A 24,851-nucleotide genomic window follows, 5' to 3' on the forward strand; every position below is an offset into this window, starting at 1 on the left:
TAACTCCAGTCCTTATTCTCTTCGCTCACATTGTTTATTATTTTCTTTACTTTGTTGAGAAGTTCCCGGAGCCTCAAGACCCAGGAGGCTTATGTGCAAATAATAAATTCAGCAAAGGTCTTCACTTGCCCCCAAAGCCCCACCCCTCCGCCACACTCTGGAATTCCTCGTCAGCAGTTGCTCCTTCCTGTGCCCTACCAGTGAACCCCAATGCAGCCTCTCAGGATACCTGCTATGAATATTAGCCATTCTTCATCTCCGCTGCTGTTCTGTGGCTTTGGTTCAGTAGAAATGAACTGAAATGGGGTGTATACAGGGCTCTGAGCGAAGGTTTCTTTTGTGTGTGCCCTCGGGTAGAGTTTTTATTTCTTTTGCAAGGGCTCTTGCCGGTACACAGAGCCAAAGCTAGCCTGAGTTCCTGAGGGCATGTTGGCTCTGGATAGCTGCAGGCTTGTATTTACTCCCCATATCCTAATCTGGGTATTTTCTAGCTTGCCTCTCCATTGGTTGCTCAGGAGAGGCATGTACGCTGCCCAGGGTCAACAGCTTTTACCCTGACACTGCTGTTTCCATGCCAGGGCGATTGCACTTCAGTTCTATTCCCAGCGTCCTAGAGTAATGATTCATTTTCAACCAAACATGAAACAGCAGCCCCCTTCCTTACAGAGCATGACTTGGGAATGACAGATGCAGAGAGAAGAGCTCTGACTCGAGTGGGGTGGCCCCCCCGTCATCCACATCTGGGGGTGCATAGACAGGCATCTGGTCAGTGGGCTGAGACTCCTCCCTGGGCCCCACACAGCTGGCAGCCAGGCCTCCCTGGGGCCATCCTGCCCTCCCCTCCTGCAGGCTAGGGAGCACCTGCCAGCAGCCTGAAGGTAAAGTCAACCAGGGATTTATAAACCCAGAAAGTTGAAGCTTTTTAAAAATGCTGATGTGTTTTTTAAGAGGTAAGCTTCATGCCAAGAGCCTACTGGCAGGAAGGGACACAGGGGAATTCTGGGTGTTATCCACTTGTGATAAGTTAAACCTCAAACAATTTTTACTGTGAATTTTAAAAATTAAACCAATATTCTTGACCTTGCCTTTCCCTCTTCTCTCCCCATTCTCCCTCCTGAAGCCAGGTCCAGGCAGCCCTGAATCAGTATGGTATTCAACACCACCAAACTCTTCCTTAGAAAACAATGAAATCTTCTTTTCACAGCCAAGACTGGGTGTGCCTGTGTCACAGACATGGGCATCTCACCTTCCTTACCTGTAAGGGCCTATCCAGATCCTGGTGTATATATAAGGGCATCTGACCAACAGTACTTAACTCATGGTAGAGAAGGCAAGCCCTCGATCAAGCTATAAAGCTGGAGAGAGCTACTTTTCATGCTGAGAAATATATCAAGTTCTTCTACCAGATGCCCAGGAGCATGGGAGACATTTGTATACCCTCTGCCAATGGAAACCCAAAGCTTGCCCTTAGGGGTAGAAAGACATTTGGGGAATGGAAAATGGGCTCGTATAATTCCATTTTTCCAGGAATGTTTTAAAGTTCGTTTTCTTTGGGCAAATGTACATGGGAATAGTCCTAGCCTGGTTATTTGACCAGCTTATTGGGAGGTCCCAGAAATCTGAGTGAAAATTAAAGTTGCTTGTCTTCTTCCATGGCCTTCTGGGGTCCAGCTGACAAATGGGGAGTCAGGAACTGGGGTTTTCCAATATAAATTAATCATTTCTCCCAGCTCACTTTCCTGATGCCAGTTCCCACTCACTCTCTGCTAGTTTAGAGACCATACTTGTTGCCCAGGGGGACAAGCTGAAAAAAGCAGGGTCCAGAAAAGGCAGTGAAGTAGCGTGCCTGCTTTGGTTGGTCACCCCATGGTCCTAGCCTGGTCCCCCATACCCGCTCAGACCACTGGCAGACCAGAGAGGCCTCTATAAATTTTAAAGTACCGACTGAGTGTTTTCCAGTTTTGTAAAATTAAATTAAGGAAAGGACTTCCAGACTGGCTATACCGAGTGCCAAGTTTCATCCCAACACACATCATTTTTATAGTAACATTTTAACTCCGTGAAAAACACAGAATTATAATGAAAATGCTGACAGGCCTGGAGCCAGCTCATGACGTAATGATGCCACGTCTTTAATATTTTTACACAGCATGTCCCAACTTGCCACAGCCTTCCCTTTCTTTAGATACAATGAAATAAGTGAAAATTCCCAGCACTGCTTTCTTCTCCTCCTGGACTGTACATTCCCATTTCCAAAGCTTTCTTCCTCATAAACTCCTGAAGCCCAGGTATGGTCTTTGCTCTGTGTGATTGATGTATCAACCTAAGCTAGCCCCCCCCCCCCACTTTTTTTTTGAGCTTTTTTGTTTGTTTGTTTGTTTGTTTGTTTGGGTTGGGTTTTTGTTGTTTTTTTGGGGGGGTTGTTTGTTTGTTTTTAGTTCCTTTCCCTGGAGAAAGGGAGGGAAGGATATGTGCTCTGAATCCTTATTTCTGCTCGTTAAGGCTCAGAACTCACAAAAATCAACTCTGGATATATGGCTCACTCAAGTAAGAGACAGCTAATGAATCTGAAGACCTACAAAGGAGCCCACGAAGCAAGCTCCTGGTGGGTTTCAGCCCTTTGAATCAACAGCAACAACAAAAATCAACTGAGTAATGATCACTGTGAGTTCAGTGCCTCAAAGGCAGCCTCATCACATTGCCTGTAAGGTCCTACCTATACAGCATGAAAGGAAGCTGGAAGCCAGGGCCACCAGGCCACCCAGTATTTCCCTCACTTGTCAAACTAGGGCTGTCTCCCTGGGACAGGCTACTACAGTTCTTAAAAAAAAATGTAAAAATTAGGATGCAGAGCTAATGAAAGTCAGTGAGGAGCATTTACTAGAAGCAAGACTGTCAGCTGGACTGAATTCCTGGGTTTGCTGGAGCCCACTGACTCTGCCAGATGTGGAGCAAATGATGTAGAATTCCTCAGCCTTTGACACATGCTTCCTACACACAAATGCTCTTTGGTCTCTTACCTGCATCCTATCATGTACAGGGGTATTACAGACATTAGGAGGAGACTCAGTTTCACATACACCCTCAGAGTAATCAGAAATAAGAATTTTTATATAATTTTTTCTTAATTGGTACATCTTCACTCTAAACATTGTCCACTGCACAAGTCATCATGTCAGAGGAAGAAGAGGAGATGATGATGGTGATGATGAAAATTGGAAGAGCAAAACTTCATCTGTGTGATTACAACTAGCTTTGGCTCATCTGAGAACCACAGTGGGCCTAGGAATGGAGGCCTGAAGGCAGCGTTTTCATTCTCTGGTTAAGAAGGGTTGATCGAGGGAGGCTTTCCAATGCCAGAACTCTCATTAACTAGGCAGCTTTCCCAAATACTGCTTCCCCATCAGCCACCTCACAACCCAAGTTCTTCAAAAGTTGAGGTCTGTGGAATTAGTACTGTCAGTCCCTCTGATTGTCCATTTCCTCTGGAAGGCGCTGAAGCTTGAAGAATGGAAAGAGCTGGCACTTATGGAGTTGAGAAGAATGCAAGGGAAAGAGATTCCTGCCCCTCCTCATACCCTCTGCATTAACTACTACTAACTTTCTCACCAATGCAAGGAATTGGGATTTGGAAGTTATTATTTGGCCTCTTTGGAAGCATGGAATACACAGCAGAGTTCTGGATGTCCTTGTAAATGGCACAGAGAGAGAGTGCTCCGCTTCAAAAAAAAAAATGATTGATATGTCCTTTACCTTAACAAATGAGAAATATCCGTGACAAAAGGGAACCCTGTTACAAGCCAGGTTTTCTCATTAGCAATGAAACATGGATAATTATTCACTGGGAACATACACAGTGGGGATTCCTGTTAGACTCTTATTTTGACTATTGCCTCTGGCAATCTGCGGAGACAGGGACATACACATAAATATGGACATAAAAGCTCAGGGGCCTGTACTACATAGGTACTAAGAACAGTACTTCTGAGTACAAAGGACATTTTAAGAGATACCTGTGTGCACAGTCAAAACTTCTGAAAGAAACAGTAATGGGAAAGGTGGGTGACAGGCATATCTTTTTTTTATTTACTTTGGTTAGAACTCATGTTTTTTGTGTCTGTCTTTGAGAAGTAGACCAAAGATAGACTTTCCTAAGAGAATATTTCAATTCAAGATGGATAATCTCAAACACTAAAAGTACATGACCTGTGATCACTGTCCTAATGTGGAAGAAATACCATCACATATGTACCAAATGCACATGGCTTTAGGAGGGTTAAGGCAATTTAAGAATGCTTTAGTTAGTTGTGTATTCAACAACCTGTAACAAAGACCTCAAATGCCCACACCTCCTTACAATCCAACCTGAACTGCAGGACCATTCCCAGGGCCATTTTCCACACCCACCCATCCACCCATGTTCATCCAACCAGCCAACCAACCACTGAGTCCAAGCACTTGGTCCATATGGAGCTGACCCCAAGCCTACTGAGCAGACACCAAGAGTTGGTCCCCTTTGCCGTGTGCCTGTAGAAGTTAACCCTGAAGGACATTTCCCGTTTCAAGTCCTGGTATAGAGAAGACAGCCCAGCCTGGGCTGGCAAATACCCAATTTGCTCAGGGGCAAACTTGCTTCACACCTCTATGGCTCTGGCATCCCTCAGGGGTTATTGCCCTTTTCTTCCCAGCAGAGCAGCCAACAGAATGGCTGGCTGGCTCTGGCTGGCTGGCTGTGCACACCCTCATTGGCAGAATGGAGAGAGGGGAAAGGCACTAGACATTTTGTTCTATGCCATAACTCTCCCTTTCCATTCCCTGAAAAAAACTAGGAGCTGAAGTTCTTACACCTCAGACCCAGCATTTCATTTGTAATTCAGGACTTGATTGGCTCTGAGAAAGAAAAAAAAAATCAGATAGAAAGGGGTGCCCGGCATCGTAATAGAGAGCAGCCAAGACAAAATCCTCAGAATCAAAGGTGACAGAGTGAAAATGATCTCTGACTCCAACAGAGCTGAGTGAAAGTGAACCACAAAGAACTTTGAAGTAAACTAAAGAACATTAAGGAAGGGGCTGGAGAGATGGCTCGGTGATTAAGAGCACTGGCTGCTCTTGCAAAAGAGCTGGGTTCAGTTCCCAGCACCAACATGGAGGCTCACATCTATCCATTACTCCAGCTCCAGGGTATCTGCAACCCTCTTCAGACCTCTGAAGATACTAGGCACACACACATATATGCAGGCAAGACTCTCACACATATAAAATAAAAATAAATAAATTTTAATAGAAGACACGTGCAAAAATGGGCTAGTCAAACAATTATTTTTAACTTTTTGAAAATCTTATGGAAAAAAATATTTGAATGAATAGACTATGGGAAAAAGCAATTTTTTAGACATTGTTATTCCTGAAGAATGATGAATGAAATAAAGGAAACATGGATTATGAATAATTGTGGATGCTTACTAAGTAAACAGTACGTGAACTTGCCTGCCTCGCTATCCAGCTGCGTCAAATACCATTCTGGCCATTCCTGTATTTGCTCCTTCCTGCAGCCCTCTCCATCTCTTCCCAAACCTTGGAAATGTTGAAATATAAGGTCTCTGACTATGCAACTTCTGTGAACTCATTAGTTAAATCTCAGTTTACAGAATAATGGGTTTCATTGGTGTGTGGGTGTGTGTGTGCGCGCATGCCCATATGCACATGCGTGTGTGCTCACAAGCACTCGCACATGCACATTTCACTGCACTCGACTCTTATTTCCCCCACACTCTATCCTTCCTCTCTACACTGTTCTCTACAGGCCTTCTTCCTGCAGCCGAAGTCACCATTCCTTTGTCTCCTTAATTCCTCGAAAGAGAGGAGGTGGTCCCATCTTCCTCTGCAATCCCCAGAGCTGGAGGTAGCAAGCAGATACTTGTCTAATTGAACTGAAAGAAAACCTCAGTTTCTCTACATGCTCTGGGAGCTTTAAAATAACTTGTTTAATGAGGCTAAGCCATCAAGGCTAACAACAGCAAATGCAGCAAGCGTTCCAAGGTCAGAGGGAATCTTTCTCCTCACAATGGCAATCTATTTTACCAATTTTGTAATGTGTTCAGTTTAATATCTTAAAATTCTAATGCATCAAAATATATTGTAACCACATAGAGTAAGGTTGCACATATCTAATCCATGCTTGGTTTAGAGCCATCAAAAGACCAAGGCTCTTCATTTGTGGACAAATGAGGCCAATGTACAAAATTATTTTCCTAGTGTCTGCTGAAAATCTATTACTTCAAATTAATGTAACATAGCATCAGGGATTAGATTTTAACTGGTAAAAGTGTGAGTCTTAAGTTTTAAGAATGTTGGGGGTGGGGGGGCTTCCCCAACATTTGAAGTAAAACTTCCTTTATAAATGAATTGGTGAATCAGTGGAAGACCTACCAGGAAAAGGCTTTTCAATGAATTAATACCAACTGTGCCATTGTTTTAGAAGTTAGTGTAGAGGCAGGAAGAGAAATAGTCCCTTTGTGTTCTTCAAGCATTTTTATTGAACCAAATGATGAACAGTTGCCCTCCCAGAAGTCTAGAGAGTGAAAACACCCACTTTTCCTTGGGAAAAGCAAGCATCATAAAAATACGATCAATAAGGCCATGACATGTATACAGTTCCTAGCACCATGGAAACACTCCTGAACTCACCAGGAATGGGGGTTTTATTGGCTGTGCTAATTACTGTCTTCTCTCTTCTGCTAGGCTGCCCCATCAAAGGCCACCCCACCCCCAACATCACCTGGTTCCAAAATGGCCAGCCAATTGCCTCTGCCCTGGGGCTGACCCACCACATCTGGGGAGCCGGACAGATCCTCCATGTTGCAAATCTCAGTGGAGGACCTCAGGGGGAGTTCAGCTGCCTGGCTCAGAATGAAGCAGGAACGCTCATGCAAAAGGCCTATTTGGTGATCCAAGGTGAGAAATCCCCAGCCTTTGAGCAGCAGACTTATTTGGGAATCCATTCTCTGGTAGAACATAGTGACCTAGTCTCTGGTTAGTAACGTTTCTGTATTGTGAAACCTTACTTCCGCCACCACGGCCTTCAGCTGAGTGGCTGGAACCTAACGCACGGCTGGACCTGGAAAAGTCAGGTCGGAGGAGTCATGACTACTTATCAGGGTTACACGGGTCTCCTTTAAGCTGACTTAACTAAGAAAGACCACACACAGTACTTTAAAAAAAAAAATCAATCCATGTCTTCTCTACTGATTCTGTTTAAAAAGCATGTCTTGACCTAACCACCTTGGTCGCTTGCCTTCTGCCTGCTGAGAGCAGAGCAGGCTCCTCACATTCCAGGGGATTCAGCCATAGTCATATGCAAAGGGCTTTTCTTTTGGCGCTGACAAAAAAAAGAAAAGAGCAGCTCGCCGGCATGCCTCGGGCGTGAGCCTTCCAGGAATACAAGCAGGTCAGCAAGTCCACAGCCTCTGCACCAGCCAGTTACTAATGAGATGAAGATAGCCCGGGCTGGCCTCTCTATGGAATGTGGGAGGCCGCTTTCCATTGGCTGGGTCCACTGTGCCCTGTATGACTCTGTTAAGGAAGTGCTGTGGAGTACACTCCCAAGCCGAGGACTCTCGGCGGGGAGGATGGCCTGTTCTGCCTAGTACTCCCCGAAAGGAGGGAGCTTCCTCCGAGCACACACACGTGCTGGAGAAACCTCCCCTACCACTTGGCTCTCCAAATACAAAAGCAAAGGCCCCTCTGCTCACTGCCTATCCTCAGGGTCTAACAGCACTCGCAAGCGTGCACCAAAAATATAGCAGCCCACATTTATTTTAACAGCCTCCCCAGCCCTGGCCCCGGCCCGTCACAGGTCCCCAAACAGAAAAACCAAAGAACTGGACTCTTTCACTTACATCATTGTCTCGTGTAAATGAGAACTCTCTGGATAAATAGTGTTTCGTAAAATTTGCAAAAATCCATCTCAAGTCTGTGCTTTTGGATATGAATAAGTACTTTGGTATATTTATGCCTCTCTCTCTAGAAAAATAAAGTCACTGTCTGGTGAACCAGAAGAGGAAAAAAAAAAGGATTTGAGCAAGTATGTTTAAAAATAATAAGCACTACAGCGGTTGTTTGAATGCTGTGTGCCAGGTACTCCATGGAGCTAGGGTCTTTCCTTCCATTTTGCTCAGTCCTCACAGTGATTAGGTGAGAGGCGCCGAATTCTTCTTCTGGATGAGCTGACTGAGGTTCCTTGCCCACAGTTGTTGGAATATCACTGCCCTGCACCCCCCACCCCCCCGGGAGGTGGCTTGATTGTATAATAAATAGCACCTCTCAGCTCTCCCGCCCCCAGCTACCTTCTGCCAAAGGACTAGCATGGGCAGTAACACGGGCTTCTCTTCCCCTCTGATCCTCCTCCTATGACAGATTACTGGTGGTCTGTGGATAGACTGGCGACCTGCTCAGCATCCTGTGGTAATAGAGGGGTTCACCAGCCCCGCCTCAAGTGTTTGCTGAACAACACGGAGGTTGACCCCGAGCACTGTGCAGGAAAGCCTCGGCCTGCTGTGCAGCCCATTGCCTGCAACCGGAGAGACTGTCCTTCTCGGTAAGTGTCCCTGTCCTTCCCCCAACCACTGGCCCTGACTTTGAGCCAGTCATCTATCACCATGCTGGAAGAGGAGATGGAATTCAAGGAGCCATTCCTTCCCATAGGCACCCATCCACCATACTAGAAGTATCCTCAGAGCAGACCTTTGCTTTCAGTTCTACTCATTCTCTCACCCTTCAGCCAGCTGCTGGCTACTTGGGCGTTCAAGGCCCGAGAGTCTGCTCAGTAAAGAAATACTTCCCAGGGTAGGGCCAGAGGTAACTCCCATCCTGCAATAATAACCTGACTCTCTGGGCTGTTTAAAACATATTTTCTTTTGAAATGTTGAAAGGACGAGGACTACTGGACTACCGGGCTCTACCCCAACTTTCCTCTTTCTGTCTGAATACCTCTGCTAGGCAGTACTCTGGTTTCGATACAAAAACTTATCTTTTTACAAATAGTTGCATCTCACTAAACTTGGAATACATCTCCATTTTTCTGTAGTCACCTTAACTCTGGATGTATAGTGTCTGCATCTGAGATCTGTATTTAGGCTACAGTGACACCCAACATCTCATCCTCTCATATGTAACTCCAGCTTCGAGAATCTACAAGTCCCAGTGAGCTCGTATCCCCACGTCTTCAGGCAGTAGCTGAAGGATAATGGATGGGGTTGGAGTTGGCACCAGCATGGCGCTCTGCACCCTGGGAGACTTGGCTAGGACCTCCAGTGCCCCTTTATGACCTGTCTGTAGGACTTTCCTATACTCCTCAGGAACTGCTCTGTGTTTTGCCAGCTGAGTCGTAGGGAGCAGCTGAGACTAGGAGAGACTCCATGAAATATGAAACACTCATTAATATCAGCAGTTTGACTTGCTGACGGGAAGGCTTCCACGGGAATGATTAATGTCCTTTTATACCCTTCCTGAGCAGTAACGTAGCCCACAGCTCTCCTTTCTCAAGACCCCCACCCCAGCTCCTGAAAACACCACTGAAATGTATATTGAGAAATCAAAGTTGATTGAAATGCAGGCCTGACATTCACCAGGGACAGGAGGATCTGGAAGACTGCCCTTGCCAAGCTGCGTGAAATGAAGAAGAGATCTTTTATGTGCCAGGAGTGCTGTGATTTGATTTGGTGATGGTCAGAGTTAATCAGCCCAATGTACTTCAGCAACTGAAGTAGTAATGGCCATCTCATCTTTGGTTTCAGTGCTTCCAGAGGCTCTGAAACACCTTGTTCCTACTTCCTAAATTCAGTGTTTCCTTGGCCTAGAAATCCACATACAGTCATCTGTCACAGTCCAAAAAGTACAGAAATTGCCACAAACTGAGTCAATTGCGGATCCTGAAGCAGGGCAGAATCTCTCCTCTGTGGCCCCACTAGGCGGGGAAGCCCCATAGGCTTCCATTTGACTAGAGTGCCAGTCAGGCTTGAGGGCCACGTTAGTGTCCTCCTTTGTACACACATACACATAGGCATTGCTCAGACCATCCTCCAAAGTCAGCTTTAACTCAGGCAGCTGTTCCCTCTCCTTTACAGTTCTAGTCCCAGACTCCAGGTAACAGAACCAGTGTGGTGTTCCTATGTAATCGGCTGAAAAGCCTCATGCCTGGTCCTGCTTCCCAGTCTTTCAGGAAAGGGCTCCTGCACCATTACATATACAGTAATGAACTAAGGACTTCACAGTGTCCCCAGGTTATAGAATGGCTTTATGAGAAAAGCCCGTTTGTCATAGTATTGGTCAGTTTTACTTCTAGGGACTTATAGTTGAGAATGGATTTTTATACTCCACATAAAGCTCCGCAAGATATATGACTTACTAACTAGGAATTACCCGAGAAATCTAGAATGATCTTTGTTTCTGAAAGACGAACATAACCACTGGAGCAAGGGTTGAAGTGACCAAAGAACTTCCAGACAAAACTTCAGACTTCAGTGAAACCCAGATTAATCTCCTACATCGAGAGGCAACAGGCGTTTGGATCTGGCTTTTGGAGGAAAGTGTCCTGGGTTTACATGCTGCAGAGTGGGTTACTACCTAAAAGCATTCAAGTGAAGTTTCACTTGTTTGGGGCAACTTAAAGCAACCAAACCTCAAAATATTATTTTTCTCATCAACATCCAGATTTTATTAATTTTCTGGAGCTGCAAGAAAAAAATAATCTATCCAGATGGCATTATAAAACTCCACATTGAAGACCAGAAATCACGGCATCCATGGGGCCATGTGCCCTTTAGAAGGACTGCAGGAGCAAATTTGCTCCTTGCCACTCTCACATTTTAGTACCTCTAAAGTCCCTGCTTTGTGGCTGCATAAAGCTGCAGCTCCTTTTCCCTGGTCAGCCTGACACATCTCCCCGATATGTATTTCCCTCTGATAAGGGCATATAGGGTCCATTCATATAATCTCATCTCAAAATCCTAACTATGGTGCATGCCTATATCTCCAGCACTTGAGGCAGAAGCATCACAAGTTCAAAGCCAAGTAAGTTATGTAATGAGACCCTATTTCACATGCAAGCATCAAAAAGCCGGTATCTACAAACAAGTTAGCATTCACAGGTTCCAGAGACACTGTGTGGACATCTTGCATTTTTCTGAGTAAATCTTGGGGAAATAGCCCTCATATCAACACCTGTGCGTGTTGAAAGAGACAAGAAAGGTTCCTTTCCCCCCAGCCTTACCCTCTGCAGTAAGGCTTACCCTCATGCTCTTTCTTTTCCCCAGGTGGATGGTGACTTCCTGGTCCCCCTGTACCCGAAGCTGTGGTGGAGGTGTCCAGACCCGCAGGGTGACCTGTCAGAAGTTGAAAGCTTCTGGGATATCTACCCCAGTGCCCAACGACATGTGTGCCCAACTGGCCAAACGGCCTGTGGACACCCAGGCCTGTAACCAGCAGCTGTGTGTGGAATGGGCTTTCTCCAGCTGGGGCCAGGTGAGGAGCCAAAGAGGTGTTGGTTGGTTGGTTGGTTGATGGTTTGGTTTGGTTTTGCTTTGCTTTGCTTTGCTTTGTTTTGTTTTGAAGGAAGGTCTGTAGATAAAAACCCTGTCCCAATGGGTGTAGGGTGTTCTGAGGCTTTAGCCCACTCCTCAGGCCCATTGGTTTTTCCTTTTGACTTTGTGACCCTAAGATCTCCCATCCTCCTAGCATCATTGGGTCCCCATATATTATCTTCAGGATGACATTCCTCAAGGCCACTTCCTCTGACTGAACTCGAAATGGTCCTGGGAACTTAAGAGGAGAACCTCCTGGAGACTGCACTGTTGCTCTGGGCTGGGGTTCTCCACCAGTTCCACAGACTAAAAATGGTCTAAGTCAACCACACTGCAGTGAGACTCGTGCAGGTTTTAGGAACTGTCCTCGAGGTTCTGATCTGCATCCTCGGTAGAAAACCATTATCCCAAGCTAGGAAAGGATGAACAAGCCTAGCTGACGCACCTCGAAACCTATGCCTCTTTCCGCAGTTCTCTGCCTAGATGTTAACATGCACAGTCCCAAGTGAGGTGGCAAGGGGTCTGGAGTTGTTCAGAGATTCACTAGTCTAACCATCAATAAGGTTTTTTTTGTATTTTTTATGTTTATTTTTATTAATTACAGTTTATTCACTTTGTATCCCCCTGTAGCTGCCTCCCTCCCTCCTTTCCTCCCAATCTCACCCTCCCTCCCCCTTCTCCACCCATTCCCCTTCCCAAGTCCACACAGGGTATAGCCAGAAGCAGAAAGACACACAGGGTATATGCTCACTCGTAAGTGGATATTAGATATGTAATATAGGATAAACATACTAAAATCTACACACCTAAAGAAACTAATCAAGAGGGAGGACTCTGGCTAAGATGCTCAATCCCTATTCAGAAAGGCAAAGAGGATGGACATCAATAAGTTTTAAACAAAGAAGAGGCTTTATTCAGATACTGGTGCCAGGTCTATATTCAACACTTGAGATTCCCAAGGTATAGTTCCAAATAACATTAGTCAAGGGGCTTATAAAGGTAAAACTCACAAGGCTTGAACACTTCCTTCATGCAATCAGGAGCAAGTCACATCCTGATGTATGTCCTGCCCACATGTAACTGAGAACACATCCCACCTACACGCAGTCAAGCATACATCCTGCTGATGTGAAATCATAGGCAAGCAAGCTTGTTTAAAGAATCTGCAAAAATACATGGTTTGTTACCTTACGTGAACAATAGATTCACTGAAATTGTATAAAATTAGGAAATTAAAAGAACAGCTCCCAGCATTCTGGGAAGTTGTCTGTCCTTGGGCAAGTAAGGACAGACAGACAGATATATAGGTTTTATTTATTTCTTAAGCACAGTAATTTAGACTCAAAAGTTAATGTTAAGCATCACAAGATCAACAGAACGGTCCCCATTTGTCTAGATGCCAGAAATGGAGTCTTCTTTAGATATAATGGAGGCACCATATTAACTTTTATCCACTGAGAAGAAGCGTTGTGTTTAGTTGTGATTTTAAAAGGACACCAACACAAACAAAAGACTCTAGGGATGAGAGGAAGGAAGTCAAGGGGAGTATGGTCATGGTTGCACTTTTATGTCTGGTCCAAGTGAGACTTGCGAACTTGTCAGACCTCTGTCCTGGCATAAGGCCTATATTATAAACTAAAAGAGTAGTCACCCTACTCTTACACCTAATTCATCAAGTGCCCGAAGTCACCCTCTACAACTTTACATTGTTGTTCACATGCACAAGAGTTGGGTGTAGAGGTGTTTGTAAGAATTAATATCATCGTATATCTACTTTCTTCCCAAACTCTGTGTTCAAGAAACATTGGGGATCTATCATGTAGGAGATACCAATAGACTGATGTTCGGGTGGTGCCCAACGACAGGGAGGAGCATCTGTCTGTCTTGGTTTGTCTGGGACTGGCACTAATTGGCAGAGTGACTTTTCTGACTAGCCAGGTGTGATCCTGGAATGTTTGGAGGCAATTAGAAATTTTAAACTTGTGGGAATTAGCTACCCACACATTTCTATCCAACATGCAATATAATTTGTGTTTCAGAGCTTTAAAAAAAAAACACTAAACCCTCCCATGAGTGCCAAGAGCATTTAGTAGGGGGGGAGAAATCATTTTTCAACATTTGATGTTGAGTAATGTCAAAAAAATGAAGATAGTCCCTTACACCATATAAATTTTATTTAAAAATAAAATTTTTAGAAGAAAACAAAAGGGGTCCTTCAGGACATCGGGCTTGGCAATAATTTCTTAGATACGACAGTTCATTTCTGTTACTGTAACAAAATTTCACATATGGATAATTTATTTTTAAAAAATACATTTCTTTCTTAACAGTCCAGAAACTGTGAAGTGCGTTATCAAGGGTTGGTGCCTACATGGTAAAACTTTCTGCCATGTCAGGCACAACCTGTGAGAAAGCAAGCTCAACTCTTACAAAGCCACTAATATCATCAACACCTAACCTCCCCACAGTGCCGGGCCGCTCAACCCCCCCAAATGCCATTAACATATGAAAATGGGAGTTAAATTCCAAACATGAAAACTGAAATCTATTTGAACCATACCAGACAACAGAAATACATCAAAATGAAGGAATTCTGCACATCACAGGATACTATTGAGTGAGTGAAAGGCAGCCTATGCATAGAAGAACATACTTGCACACCAATACTTCTGATCAGAGGTTAACAAATCCTTAGGGATTAGGATGATGATTATCAAGTAACAAGTTGTGGGTTGGGGCAGAAGCTCATGGGAGAGCACTCACCCAACATATGCAAAAGACTGCATTCAATCCTCTGCACCAGGAGGGGGAAAAAAGTTTAGTAAGGATAAAGAAAACGAATTTTTAGTGTGTTGTCCATAAGAGATAAAATATGGCTTAGCCACTGTGGAGTTTAGCTACTGTCAGTTCCTCAAAAGTTTAAAAAGAAAGCAAAAACAAAGGAAATGGTGGAGGGGAAAATATGACTAGAATTTGCTATACATATATATGGAATTGCCCAAGAATTAATAATTTAAAAAATGAAAAACAATCACTGCATGCCCCAAGAATAACAGTTCTGCTCTGGATACCAAAGCTGCATATTCATGAATCTATTTATGATACTCCATCCAATGACTAACTATCACATACAATAGTGGTCCCGTAAGATTATATCATCTGTGTTGGAGAGATAGTTTCATGGTTAAGAGAGCTCAGCGAAGACAGAGCCAGCTCCCAGCATCTGTATATGGTGGCTCACAAACACCTGTAACTCCATGTCTAAGGAGGTCCTTGGCCTCCTGAACAGACATGGTGAACACACAAACACACACACACACACTTAATTAAATATTTTATCACCTGATGATGTCATAGCTATCCTGGTTTAAATATGATATTCGCATAACAATAAAATCACTTACCAAAAAAAAAAAAATTTCAGAATGTGCCTCCATCATTATGTAACAAGTGACTATCTACATGTGGCAGAATAATAGTATAAAACAGAATAATTTACTTAAAATCAATAACACATAATCGTGATTAATAAATTGAACTAAATCAAAGTTTGGTGTTTATGAGAAGACATTAGTGGAGTGAGTGAGGTGAACTTTGTAAGAGAGAAAAATAATTAAGACCCTTATCTAAGCAAGGGTCCAAACACACAAGAAACTTATAAAATAATTGACACTAAAGGAACTAGATAGAAAAAAACTGGGGGAGACTTTATCCAAGTGAAAAGTTATCCAATAAAAATGTATTAAATGTTTTTAGTAGGAAGGGGGATACAAATAAAACCAAGATGAGACATTAATATATACTTAGTAGAATGCTTAATGTTTAAAATAGATAACCATCCAAGAAATTCCAAAGATTTCAACCAAATGGAAACCCCATCTACCAGTGGTGGGAGAAGAAATAAACAAAAGCATTTATAAACCTAAGTAGACAATGTCTCTCTAACCTGGACATGTAGAGTCCATACAAACATATACCCAACAAAGTCGCATGCCCGGAAGCATGAAGCAGCACCCATCAGATGCTTGTAGCAGTACTATTTTTATTAATTATAATTACAAATCTATAAGGAAACTAAATATCAAAAATAGAGGAACAGTGATTCTTTTTCAACCTTGGCATCAGCTGTGTCTGGAGAGGAGAGGGTGGAAGTAGGCTGCTGAGTTAGTTGATGTGTTTTCCTTGTTTGCTTTTCCTTTACCTGTACACAGCTCGGAACATATAACTTGCAGTCTTCTAACCAAATACAGTAATGGTCAACAGTGTGTTAGCCAAGAACAGGTCCCTTCTAAAGAGATGGTAGCACCATGCACAGGTCACACCTCTAGTTCATTTCCTGAGGACTCACTGCAATATTTTTATTTTACTCACATTGCCTTGCATGCACTGTACTAAAAAAATATATATTTTTAAATATTTAAAATGATCATTGTGACCAGATAGGGTACTGAGGGTCCCAACACAGTAGTTTCAAGGGTTAATCCGGGTCAGCCTTCTCTGGTCTATATCACAGTTTCCCTGGCATTCCCTAGCACAATGCCCACAAACTATAGGAGTTAACTTCCCCATTGTGGCATAAATCACATGCCAGTGAGTATCTGTTATTTGATCCAAAGAAGAAAAAGAAGAGCCACAGGTCTAATGAGATCCTACTCAATGATCCTGCCACCCAAGTAGCCTGAGCATTACAGCCTCCACCTTAGACATAGATGAAATGCTATACTCTTTTTCCCTCCCAGTGCAATGGGCCTTGCATAGGCCCTCGCCTTGCTGTGCAACACAGACAAGTCTTCTGCCAGACCCGGGATGGCATCACCTTACCATCAGAGCAGTGCAGTGCCCTCCCCAGGTAAGCCAAAGCTCTTGTCCACCTCTACCTAGCCCCACTATCAACAGCACAAAAAGACCATGATGAAAGAATGTGGTTGCTCCTCCAGTCTCACACAAGGGGTCAGCTCTCCTGCCCTCCTCCATCTTAGCCTGAGTCCCTTGCCTCCTGAAAACAGTGCACTTGTGCTTGTTGAATAAGCCAGACTGGCCTTTCTTCTCTCAGGGCTGAAGCACGCGTAAGGGGGTTCAGAAAGGACTCCACAAGGAATCCATGCCTGTGTCTAGGTGACAAAGAGGCACCTACCCCATGGCCATCAGACCACCAGAGCTCCACAAGTGCATCTTGCTGGTCTCTCTCTAGAAGTTAGGTCAATATGAGGGCTTTTATGCCTGGGTCTCAACCTGTACCTGTACCTATTTAGTCCTGGTCCCTAGTGTACCCCCTTGTAGATGACCTTCTAGGAAAATGGCTCCTTACTTCTACCTCTTAGCCCAAGACCAGATTCCAAGTTCCACCTTTGCTAGTCTCCATGCTCAGTAGAGCTTGTTCTTGGGTCATGAAGGATTGTAGAAAAGAGCAGATGAATGTTCAGGACAGTGGCCCCTTAAGATTTCTGCCCATTCTTTCATTATAAGAGCAGAAATCAAGATCTCCCCTTACCTATATCTCTAGGTTTGTAGTCTGTGTACAAAGCTAGTTCCCACAGAGATAGGCCTGAACTCTGCCATTCTCCTCCCACAGGCCTGTGAGCACCCAAAACTGCTGGTCAGAAGCCTGCAGTGTACACTGGAGAGTCAGCCTATGGACCCTATGCACCGCAACCTGTGGCAACTATGGCTTCCAGTCCCGGCGGGTGGAGTGCGTTCATGCCCGCACCAACAAGGCTGTGCCCGAGCACCTGTGTTCCTGGGGGCCCCGGCCTGCCAACTGGCAGCGCTGCAACATCACTCCGTGTGAAAACAGTACGTTCCAATCCCAAAGAACATTCTGCAAATTCCCCACAGGTCATCGGGTTCAGAGGGCGATCCCTGGGACTCAGCCTGAACACGGGGCATTGGATCAAGTTCCCTAAGGATGGAACATTTTAAGTGGGGTACATGGGTGTGTGCAAGGATTGCGTACGCATGTTCAGACCACAAAAGATGCCAGGATGTGTCCCGGGGGCTCCCACTGTCTTCATCCAGAGCCCTGGGGGAGCCAAGGGCTGGATAAGGTCGAACTCCAGCTCACCTGCTGTCAACCTGGCTGGTGCACAGGGGAAGACTAAACAGTGGTCCATAGGGACCAGGCTCCTAACTGGTACCACTGAAGAAGCATGCAGAGCACAGACCACTCAGCCGGCTCTGCGCCTGTCACTGTTCTGCTTCCCACCAAACCAGAACCTGCTGACCCCTCCTTCCCAGCCCATGTACGTCCACTGGAAAGGAACAGGAGAAGGTGCCCCTGGGTTCTGCCCTTCCGTTCCCTCCACCCTCAGCTCTGGAGCCTGTCAGCCCCAGACCAGTGTTTCTATTCTAGTCTCTCCTCCCACACCCAAATTGGAGATATTTCCCCACAAAGGGCGATGATAAGTCTTTGCAAAGTATAGATGATAAAAAGTAACTTTAGGAGCCCAATTTTGCCCCTCACTGAACTTCACCGGGTAGTCAGTTGCCAACACTGAGACCGATAGCCTGTAGGCACATGGCCCATCCCTTTTGACTCACTGGAGATGTGTGATCTTGTTATTCTGGTGAAGTGCTGATGTTCCTGTCAGATGGCTGCCGTGTTCAGAAAGTTCCAGCAGTGCAAGGAGTTAAAAAGCTTACCAACTTCAGGCTGCACCTGAGGATATGGACCTTCAATCAGGCCCTTGCTTGCTCTCTCATAAGGAATAAAATTCTGTCCTTCAGGGAGCCATTTCTCACTAAAATATCAAACAGCCCATGGGTGGGCAAAAGCAAGCAAGGAGATAAGATCATCCCAAGAGAAAGGACATTAAAATTGCCATTCTGAAGTAGAAGTAGTTTACAAAAGGAAGAAAAGGCGGCCTTGAGATAGCCCCCATCAGCCAGCCACACCACTGCAGACTGGTGGGCAGGGGGATGGCAAAGGGCTGAGCTCTGCCAGGGGGATGGCTGTCCAAAGGGGCTGGAGAACCATGGCTAAGGTAGACCCCACAGGCATCTTGCCGAGGGCCTCGGCTGCTCAGCAGCAGCTGCGTCCAGGAGCCTCTGTCTCACATCTCCTTTCTGTCCCCTTCCTCCCCTCCTGCCTTCTCAGCTGAGTGCAGAGACACCACCAGGTACTGCGAGAAGGTGAGGCAGTTGAAACTCTGCCAGCTCGGCCAGTTCCGATCTCGCTGCTGTGGAACATGTGGCAAAGCATGAAGACAGGGCACGGGGCCGAACTCTACCCTGGCCACACAAAGGACTCATACAGCCACCTTGGACATGACTTATGCATTCTTCCTCTTATTTATTTATTTTCCTTCCCCCACACACCCATGTCCACCTGCACCCATGCTCCTGAGGACCTTGGCATGTTTTCTTATTCAGTTAGCTGGAGGCAAGTGTTGAGAATAGAAAAAGAGATGTCTAAAGGAGGCTGCAGAGCAGGCCAGGTAGACAGCAGCTCCCTTGCAGAGCTGGCTCCTTCCCACTCAGCGTCTCAGAGACACAGGGAGAGCAAGCCAATAAGGGACAGCAAGGAGCTGAGGATGGTAACACATAAGGACAGGCACAGGCCGACGAGGAGTGCCATTCCTTCGTTTCCTGGTGATATGATGGTAAGAACCAGGGGAACACCATGCTGGAGTAGAAACCAGGCTAGAATCTAGTTCTTCTGGAATTGGGGTGGGAAACCAAGAAAGAAGAGAAGTGAACTATGGGGAAGGCGGGTTTCACCAAAAGAGACGAACAGAGTAGACAGAAGGCATGCAGTTATACAGAAGACAGAAGCAAAAGGAAGGGAAGGGAAGGAAGCTTGTGTGTGCTCCTTGATGGGAGGAGCTAGCAGGCAGGACAGATTTTCAAGCAGCCCACAGGGGACCCATCTGACAAGCCTGTGCCCTGGTACATGTGCACAGTCCTGTGGGTTTAGCAAAGGTGGGGAAGGGTATTCAGCGTCTTCTCGGGGTGCCCATGCTGCATGATAGAAGGTGAGCCCTTCATGGGATTACAGACGTGCTCTACTCTACCAAGTAACCTTTGTGTCTGCAGCTGTGGAAAACCCAGCAAGGGGTCAGGGTCTGGCTGTGTAGTCAGGCAGCCCGGAACATCTCCTCGCTTAAATCAAGGGTCCCTAGCCCTGGACTAACTGCTGTTGTGGGCCAAAGGTATTTGAGCATGAGTATTCTGTGTTTTCTATCTGAATGACTCTGCTGCTGCCCATTGGGCCAGGGACTAGAGTCATTGCTCACAAAGGATTCATCAAGCAATCTGTTAGCTGGCAAGCATCTAACGGGTGTGGGATCCCTTCCCACCAGAGCTGGCCAGGAAACAGGAGAGGACAGAGGGGTCAGTGCATGCCCACAGTGTGCCTTGTCTATCCCAGCCGCACACAGTGGGCCTGTGGGCCCATCCAGTAACACAGAAGAGCTGTTGTGCATCCTGGTCACGCAGCAGGCTTGGGGGAGGGGTGTGATAAGGTGCTATGGTAAAGCCAGAGGATAGGTCAAAAGCTTTTCAGCGATCCTCCCAACACAAATGCTATCTGCCTATGGTAATTAGCTCACCAGTCAGTGGGCCAAGAAGCACACAGGATTCAGCAACATATATCAGACATGGCTAAAACAAAAGCCCTTGGCAAATCCTCATTCAGCAGAGAAGCTTCGACAGCGATACTTGCTTCCTCCCCTGAGCAGTCTTAGATAGGCAGATTGGGCAGCCAGAGCCCAGTGGCCATCAGACGAGCCACCGCTCACATGCACACTCACCAAATGCTACCACCGCAGGGCCACCACTGACATCAAGGCTACATTTCCCAGCCAGCTGGGAAGTTAAGTTAGGAAGACAACCTTAATCTGTGTCTTGTAGGCGTACTTTTAAAAATCTCTCATGTACGTTTCTTATATCTTTTTCTTCCTACTCCACCCCAATCCCTTCCAAAACCCCAACACCAGGTAGCAGAGAAAGAGTTAATGGGAGAAGGGGCACAGTTCTTTCTTAGCTGCTTCCTGCTGATCAGGGTCATTGGGTCCCTTGGAGCCATTCCAGTCCTCATTTCAGTGGATCTCCAACTTCTTGTTTCACAACAGCAACTAGAAGCAGGAAGGGGGAAGCAGGAGAGGCCTTGTTCTTTCTCTCTTCTTTCACACACTCTGGGCTCTGGCATTTAATCTCTCTCTAAAGTCCTCAGATTCAAACTATCTGCAGCTGGCAAAGAGCTTCTCTCCAAGCCTGCTGCTGTGGACCATCTGAATCAGCCCCACGTCCCACACCTGGGACCAAAACAAAAACATGTTTATATCCACAACAGTGTCTTCCTAGGTGCGCGGTGGACAATTAGGATGGGCCTCTTCCTCATCACAAAAATAGGCTCTAAAAAAATGTGTTACTAAAAATCAGTGTAATGTTTATTTAAAATAAAAGAGAGTGTTTCTATGTATATCTTTTGTGAATATTTATTAGGATTTCTTGTATAAAAAAAGTGCAATATTAGTAATTGTACATTGTCATCCAGAAAGAACAAAAACTCTTTGGGGAATTTTATTAACTTCCTGCAGCTGTGTTCCTAAAAACTCTGGCGATAATTGTATTCTTCCTAATTTTAAAAGAAACAAAACTGATGTTGAACTCTGATTAATTATTCTCTGTGTACAGAGTACATTGCAAAAGCTAATGTGGGGTGGGGGTCGGGCAATAGAGCTGATTTGTTTGTGACACTAGCTATACATGAATCGAACACAAATTCTGTAATACTAATACAGTTGATTAGTTCTGTAGCTATTGAAAATTGGTGGCCAATGTTTGAATTTGCTAAGAAGAGGCATCTTCCAGATCTTGCATGTGTCAGAATGTGAGGTTGGAACTGCCTTTCAGAACAAGTTGGAGAGCTTAGGTTTGAAGTGGAAAGCAGTGTGCTCCTTGCATGAGATGAATGTACATTTAATATTTGTTCTGTGAATTGTGACTCAGCAGTACCAGAAATTATCGGGGCTGCTGGATAATGTGGAAGGAGGCCCTTCCTCCTCTAAAACACAAAACTGTATTTATATTTTTTTGTACAGATAATACAGCTTATTTATTTAAATCTTGTGTCAGAGTCTCTGTTAAACTCAGCATTCCCTTCACGTTTTATGCAAAGGGTGAAAAAGGCCCTGTTCACTAATTGAGTGGTTCCCAACAAATTGCAAATCTCTTGGTGAAATGGAGGAATTACAGTTTTTGGCCTTTCCCTGGGAAGCTGGGGGCCCATGCTCAGAAAGGCCAGCTCAGTAAATGAACCCAGAGGAAAAGCAATGGTAGGTACACACACATTCTGGCTGAGTACTGTCTACCAAAAAGACTGGTCATCTTATTGCCAGCCCTATGTAGGAGACAACAAGAAAGCCATAGTACCTTCTAGAAGGAAAGCAAGGGAAGGTTGTCTCGTGATAGATGATGACTCCATGGCTTCCGGCCAGCAGGTGTGCATGGTATGAGGCAGCCTCATAACAGAATCCTGGTTATGCATTTTAAGTGGAGACTGAGCTTCACAGCCAATACATTCAATCCTCACACAACCCCGCAATTATTCTCATGTGCATATGGCCACCTACACACACACACACACACACACACACACACCATCCTTTCCCACTGATTTGAGGTTACTAAAAGATGACAGTTATGAAACATTTATGGAAGCTGTGTAAATGCTTGGAAATTAGACCAGCTGCTATCTGAGAGTTATACTAAAGTCCTTGATTATCATAAGCAACCAGAACAAACTAAATGAGCCCCCAACGATGTAGGACATTAGGATCAGAATGGTCAAGAGTTACCAAAACTCGTTCACACTTCAGCCTTTTGGCCTGTAAAGGCAGCAGCCCACACAGGGTGCATGGTGTGGGGAAAAAAGTGCTAATTCCTTCCGGCAGAGGACCTATCAGGTGCCGCACATGCTCAAGCACTCACTGGTGGTAATCGCCTTTATCATCACCGTCCAAACTAACCCTGGAATGGCAGGGAGATGAAAGACTGTTATGGCTACTTCATGTTATTTCCCACCATCATCTTTGTGTTTCCACTTTGGACTGAGAAGAAAACCAGTCTGTCTTTCAGAGCTTAGTGTTGCCCAGTAGAATAAACAAGAAAGACGTTAGCGATCAAGTTCCAAACTTTGTGTCTTAGAGAGAAAAAAAAAAAAGATGAAAGCATTTAGCCAACTCAGACCCACAAAATGACCAACAAGCACTGATAAATGCTTCGCAGAGAAAATGTTATCTTAGAACCTCTGCGCAAAGCCCTGACTGAAGTCAACAGACCCAAATGTACACATCACTACCATTTCCTTTGAAGTTACTGTAAAACATAGGAAAGTACTCCTAAACAAATATACAACTAAAGCATGGGCTAAAATAGCAATTCTCACTTTTTTCGCCATAGCCCATCTTTTCATCCTGCAAATAAGCCAAAAAGGAATAATCAAACTTAATGATTCTCGGGTTAATTTTTTTTTTTTTTTTTTTTTTTTTTTTTTTTTGGTGAGCTAGCCTGTAGACAGCTAACTTAAAAAGCAAAACAAACACTTTGATCTCTCTTACCCCGTTTTGTTCAGTGAGCTAGCTGAGCTAAATAAATGACTTCATGATTCAGGCTCAGTATAAATTGGATATAAGTTAAATCGGAGAAGGTGATTGTCTCAACTCACACAGTGCCAATTCAGAAATGACCAGTGTTGATACAGTCTTGGAAAGAATGAGGAATCAAATGTAAGGTGAATTTGACCAAATTTAACCCAATCTCTTCCTCTGCTCCCTCCCACCCATCCTTCCTGTCCACATAGGGATGCTCTTACAGGTCAAGTCTAGATCAGTTCATCACAGAGTTTGTCACAAATTATCTTTAGCCTCTCTCAGCTTCTTACAGCACCCCGAGTTTTTCAGTTGCTTTGCCATTAGCCCTCCACTTGGAAGGCAGATATTGGCAACCCACCATTTACTAAAGAGAACTGGGCTGTCACCTTCCTTGTCAACCAGAAGTTTATAGCTTCACTCAGATGGCTTCTGTGAAACACATGGTCCTAATCAACCACATGTGTCACGCCTCTGATAAGACAATATACAGCTGTCACTCACTCTTCTGTTTTCAAAGGGCAAGATTCATCTCCAACCAAGCATTTCCCAAGCTACTCCTAACGATACAGTTTATATATATGTAAACAGAAGTTAAATGTACAGTTTTATGTGAGTTAGGAAAAACAGACAATGGGGAATAGTTCTCTTGCTGAACGTAAATAGTGTTTGTTTAAGCAGAATGCTTAAGGCCTCAGAGATTACCCAGTCAGCATTCAGACCAGAGAGTATGCTGGGAAATCACCTCCTCCTCTGGAACCTCATGATATCCAAGGTTGACCTTTCTACAAATCTCATGAAGGAGAATAGACAAGCCGTGAACAACCTAGTTACCAGGTAAGCAACTCCATGCGATGTTTAACGGTCAGGGTCAAGAGGTGTGTCACGCCCTGCTTTTCTGCCACTCACTCCCACCACAGTTGTTTTTTTGGAGAGCAGTTGAAAGGTCAATAAATGACTTAGCTGAGGCCAGTGGAGGAAGATAAAGTTGTTCTACCCACCATCCATATAATCCTGTCCTGCGGCTGTAGATCATTGGGTCAGAACGCAAGGGCATATGGCAGAAGGCAGCTCCAAGGACTCCCATTCTGAATGCTTCCATTTACACAGGCCCCTCCCTGCTGGAGTGGAAAGATGATCACCTAAAAGCAGGACCCCATAACCAAATCTCCCATTCATTGGGGGGTCTGTTTTGTCCCCTCCCTCACCCATTACGGTGGGCATAGAAAACAACCTGTCTTTTCGTGATTCTCACTCTGCCTTTTCTCTGCCAGATGAGCCTCTAACTTCCTGTTTCCTTATTCCACGGCCCCTTCTCCCATCACACTCCTTTCCTTGCCTTTTTTTTTTTAATAAGCCATCAACTCTAGACCCAAGTACACTGGGCTGAGCACCCAACCCCTGTCTTTCTAGAGCTTGCCGTCCACACAGACACCTGACATAACCCATAACAAATGACAGTTCATCCTACTTCAAATATGAAGTCTGCAGAGTTCTGGGGAAGTCTCTGGGGCTTCTTCCCACAGGCAAAGCCTACCCTGTTCCCCTCATCCTCTTACGTGGAGTTTTTGCAAAGTTCACCTGGCCCTGGCGACAGCCCTTTAAACTCACTCTACTCTCCTACTATCCATTTCAATTTAAGACAGAACTGTTGTCTCTGTAGAAACCTCAGTACAGATTCACG

At 44.9% G+C, this 24,851-nt stretch overlaps 1 protein-coding gene across 6 annotated transcripts in view; it reads left to right on the forward strand.

The window, feature by feature from the left end:
• Nucleotides 1-21,647, forward strand: part of Adamtsl1 (ADAMTS like 1) — a 904,412-nt gene extending 882,765 nt beyond the window's left edge. For 3 of the 6 annotated variants that reach the window (XM_060365806.1, XM_060365809.1, XM_060365810.1), the window contains 6 exons: nt 6,742-6,954; nt 8,416-8,596; nt 11,313-11,520; nt 16,319-16,428; nt 17,152-17,372; nt 18,673-21,647. In XM_060365806.1, the coding sequence (XP_060221789.1) occupies nt 6,742-6,954; nt 8,416-8,596; nt 11,313-11,520; nt 16,319-16,428; nt 17,152-17,372; nt 18,673-18,779 (1,040 nt within the window). In that variant the 3' untranslated portion in view covers nt 18,780-21,647. Of the gene's footprint in view, nt 1-6,741; nt 6,955-8,415; nt 8,597-11,312; nt 11,521-16,318; nt 16,429-17,151 lie in introns of all 6 variants that reach the window. The other 3 variants (XM_060365805.1, XM_060365807.1, XM_060365808.1) reach the window with 1 other exon arrangement.
• Nucleotides 21,648-24,851: the final 3,204 nt, after the last annotated feature.

Source organism: Meriones unguiculatus, chromosome 12 (genome assembly GCF_030254825.1).
Source record: "Meriones unguiculatus strain TT.TT164.6M chromosome 12, Bangor_MerUng_6.1, whole genome shotgun sequence".
NCBI lineage: Eukaryota > Metazoa > Chordata > Mammalia > Rodentia > Muridae > Meriones > Meriones unguiculatus.